The sequence below is a fragment of the Sceloporus undulatus genome, unplaced genomic scaffold (assembly GCF_019175285.1).
Source record: "Sceloporus undulatus isolate JIND9_A2432 ecotype Alabama unplaced genomic scaffold, SceUnd_v1.1 scaffold_5716, whole genome shotgun sequence".
Lineage (NCBI taxonomy): Eukaryota > Metazoa > Chordata > Lepidosauria > Squamata > Phrynosomatidae > Sceloporus > Sceloporus undulatus.
This window is the reverse complement of record NW_024808635.1, coordinates 1-3312: the sequence shown is the minus strand read 5'-3', so window position 1 is coordinate 3312 and position 3312 is coordinate 1. Positions and strand designations below refer to the sequence as shown.

Here is a 3312-nt window from a genome sequence, read left to right as displayed (position 1 = left end):
GTGACTCACAGAAGCTCCGCCCCTTCAGCAACGAGCACACGGTCTCAAGCACACGGTCTCAAAATGGCTGCCAAGCAGCTCCTCTCCTTCTCCTCTCTCTGGCCGGACTGCTCTGGAAGGCTCTGGAAGTTGGTATATAAAGCTAGTCTGCTAGCTCCGCCCCCTTGTGACTCACAGATGTTGAGGGCTACAGATGGCTACACAGAGAGGGGAGGGGGGATACTGACCGGCACTTTGTGCTGGCCTGTGGGCGGAGTCACGGCGTAGTGTCGGCACGCTGGATGCCATGACTCCGCCCTCATTGTACCATGATGCTGCATGCCCTTCTACATGGCGCACGGCATCATGGCACAACTCCCGCACAGCGCCCAAATGGTGCAGTGCAAAAGGAGCATCATCATGCCACCCTGTTGTGGCTTTTTGAGGCATCTTTTTGCTCCCTGCGTAGGCTGTGGAGTGTGGTGCCGTGGCCCCAATCCCGGGGCAGCATGGTGCAGTGTTTGAGTGTTGGACTATGACTCTGGAGAGGTCATCTGGTGCTAGGGATGCGGGGGGAAGGGTAGTGGGCTTTGAGGCCACAAATGGCCCACAGGTTGCCCTATGTCTCCCCTGCTCTTGGCCCTCCATTTGTAGTCATTGCTGCCTTCATTGACAGTGATATTTGGATGCAAACCAGAAGTCTAAAGAGCTGGTGGTTCATTTTAAAACAAGTTGTGTACCCCGCTCCAAACACCTTGTTTGAAAGAGAAAGAGTCCCTTTTATGCCATCACATTTCATCCATAAGTACAAGGATGGACCGTGGCAACATGCGCCATGGATTTGGGGACAGACAGATTTCTCCCAGACACTGTTGGCTGCATTGGGTTGGCCCTTCCTTCTGCCAACTAATGGCCTCTTCCTTTTTAAAAAGACAATACCAAATCCTTTGCTGCTTTTCTCTGCCGATGGGAAGCTGCCTCGGTTGAGGAAATCATCTCCGTTGTCCACAAGGACCTTCTTCACAGTTTCATAGCCAAAGATGACCACCACCGGCTCAGGGCCATAATGCACCGTGAAGACCGGCCCGTATATTTCGCTCAGCTTGAAAAAATAGAAGAGAGAGGAGAGGGTGAGGAGAAGGTAGAGGACACTTTGAATGGGGTCTTTTGGAAGAGGAGAAAGGAGGCAAAACTGTGGCCAAAGGACAGGCGCCAATGGAGAAAGGTGAGGTTTTGGCAGGAGAGCTATCGGTGGGAATGCTTCTGCTATGGCCAAGGTGGCTTTGCCACACTGAACGATGTTAGTTCATATTTGGTAGGCACTGAATTACTTGTCTTCCACACTGCAGAAATAAAGCAGTTTGAGGACATGGCCAATGAGGAGAACCAGCCTCTGCCTACATGGATATCCCTCTGTATCAGCTTAACTGAGAACAACTATAACAACATCTTGACAAAATGTAGGCATATGAATCCAACAGCGTCACTTGATTGTTAAACACCTTTGCCAGATGAAGAAGCCAGTGCTTCAAAAGCTCACAACATCTATTTTCTGCATTTTTCTTGGCCCAACAAAGGTATAACTGTTTTGTGGATTTTGGATGCTATTATACTTTGCTGAATGGCCAACATGGCTATGCCTGGATATGTTTTCTGGAGTTGAATATGTAGGCAGACAAGAGACAATTGGCTTGAGTATGATTTTTTAACACTTTTGCCAAGTGAAGAAGCCAGTGGAGCTTCGAAAGCTTGCATTTTGTCCGGCCCAAGAAAGGTATTGATGTTTGGTGGATTTTGGGGGGTTCTTGGACCTTGCCGTATGGCCAACATGGGTAGCTATGCTTTCTTTCTCTCTCAGTCGTTTTTCTCCTCTCCCGGCATTGCATCCATCTCTTAACCCTTCCTATTGCTCCACCGACCATCAATTTCTTCCCTTTGACCTTTGCCCCTAAAGAACTGCGATACCAAAGTCCTTTGGCTTTTTGCCCAGAACTGTCTTGACCGCCTGCAATCTGGCTGCTGTCTGGGCACTTTGTGGGCACCGCTGGGTCCAAAGGTCTTTCACGCTCCCTGCTCAGGTATGTCAACTAATCCTGCCCTATAGACTTACCCTAGGGCAATACATTATGGGTCCCCCCCCCGTTAAATAATGCTACAAGTAATCTGAATCACACAATGCCATGATGACGCACCTCTGCCGCAGTGCCCAAACAGTGCAGTGCAGATGAGGCATCATCATGGGACACTGACTTTTCGTGGGTTCTTTTTGCTCCCTGTGGTTGCTGTGGCCCCAATCCAGGGTGAAAAGGGAGGGCGTCCCATCACCCATTTGCACAGCCCCAAAGTCTCCTATATAATACCAACCTCCTTCTGAAGAAACTTGCCAGGAAAACCCCATGATAGCTTTACCTTCGTGTCAATGCAAGTCAGAAACAACTTGGAGCTACACAGCAGCAACGGTATACAGTGGACCCTTGTTATACGCTGGGGTTTGGTTCCCAGATCCCCCGCGTATAACAAAATCCGTGTATGCTCAGGTCCCATTAAATATAATGACAGAGCAAAATGGTGTCCCTAATAAAAAATGGAACATCAAGGTAAATGTATACTTTTTTGGAACATTTTCAAACCGTGTATGCTTGAATCAGTGTATAAAAAATCCATGTATAAGAAGGGCCGACTGTATTGTCAAACTCTTGCAATGCTGCATTTATTCTGGCCACGCAATGTAAAGCATAGAGTTATGGGACAAATCTGAGCATATCCCACATACCAAGGAGTCCAAAAAGGTGACTTGGGATCAGAGCCCAGAAAAGTTCTCTTTTAGACCATGGATTCTATAACCCCCCCCCCCACTCCCCTTTGAATCCATTGGCCATGCTGCCAGGGGCAGACTGGATGTGGCACTAGTAAGAAAAGGAACTTCCCCAAGTTCCATAATTCCACTAAAAGGAATATCTTTGCATGTCCTTTCCATCCTTACTGTCCCTTTGAAGGGTTTGTGTTCAGAAAGGTGAAACAAGGTTTGATTGTAGGGATGAGATACAGATTGCAGAAGTCTCCCTCCTTACCTTTCTCAGTTGCACTGAAACATTTTTGCCTTTCAGCTGCAAGAGGTTCCCAATGAAGGGGAGAGGCATTGGACCAGGAGGGAAGTTTCTCTTCTTGGCCTCCACTTTCCTCCAGGCCAAAAGGAGGACCAAGCAGACCACCAAGAAGACGGTGCTGGTCCCCAAAAGATCCATGGGGCAGCTCTATCTCTTCCTTTCTTCAGCAGCAAAAATGCTGAATGCTCTTGGACCTTCACTGAAGTTTATAGGTCAAGTCAACAGA

At 48.3% G+C, this 3312-nt stretch overlaps 1 protein-coding gene across 1 annotated transcript; it reads right to left on the bottom strand.

Moving 5' to 3' along the window:
• Positions 1 to 81: 81 nt before the first annotated feature.
• Positions 82 to 3306, bottom strand: LOC121918196 (cytochrome P450 2C25-like). The gene is made up of 2 exons (XM_042444282.1): positions 3051 to 3306; positions 82 to 1081 (listed from the first exon to the last, which is right to left on the bottom strand). The coding sequence occupies exons 1-2, from the start codon at positions 3222 to 3224 to the stop codon at positions 599 to 601; spliced, it is 657 nt and encodes a 218-aa protein (XP_042300216.1). The 5' UTR covers positions 3225 to 3306; the 3' UTR covers positions 82 to 598.
• Positions 3307 to 3312: the final 6 nt, after the last annotated feature.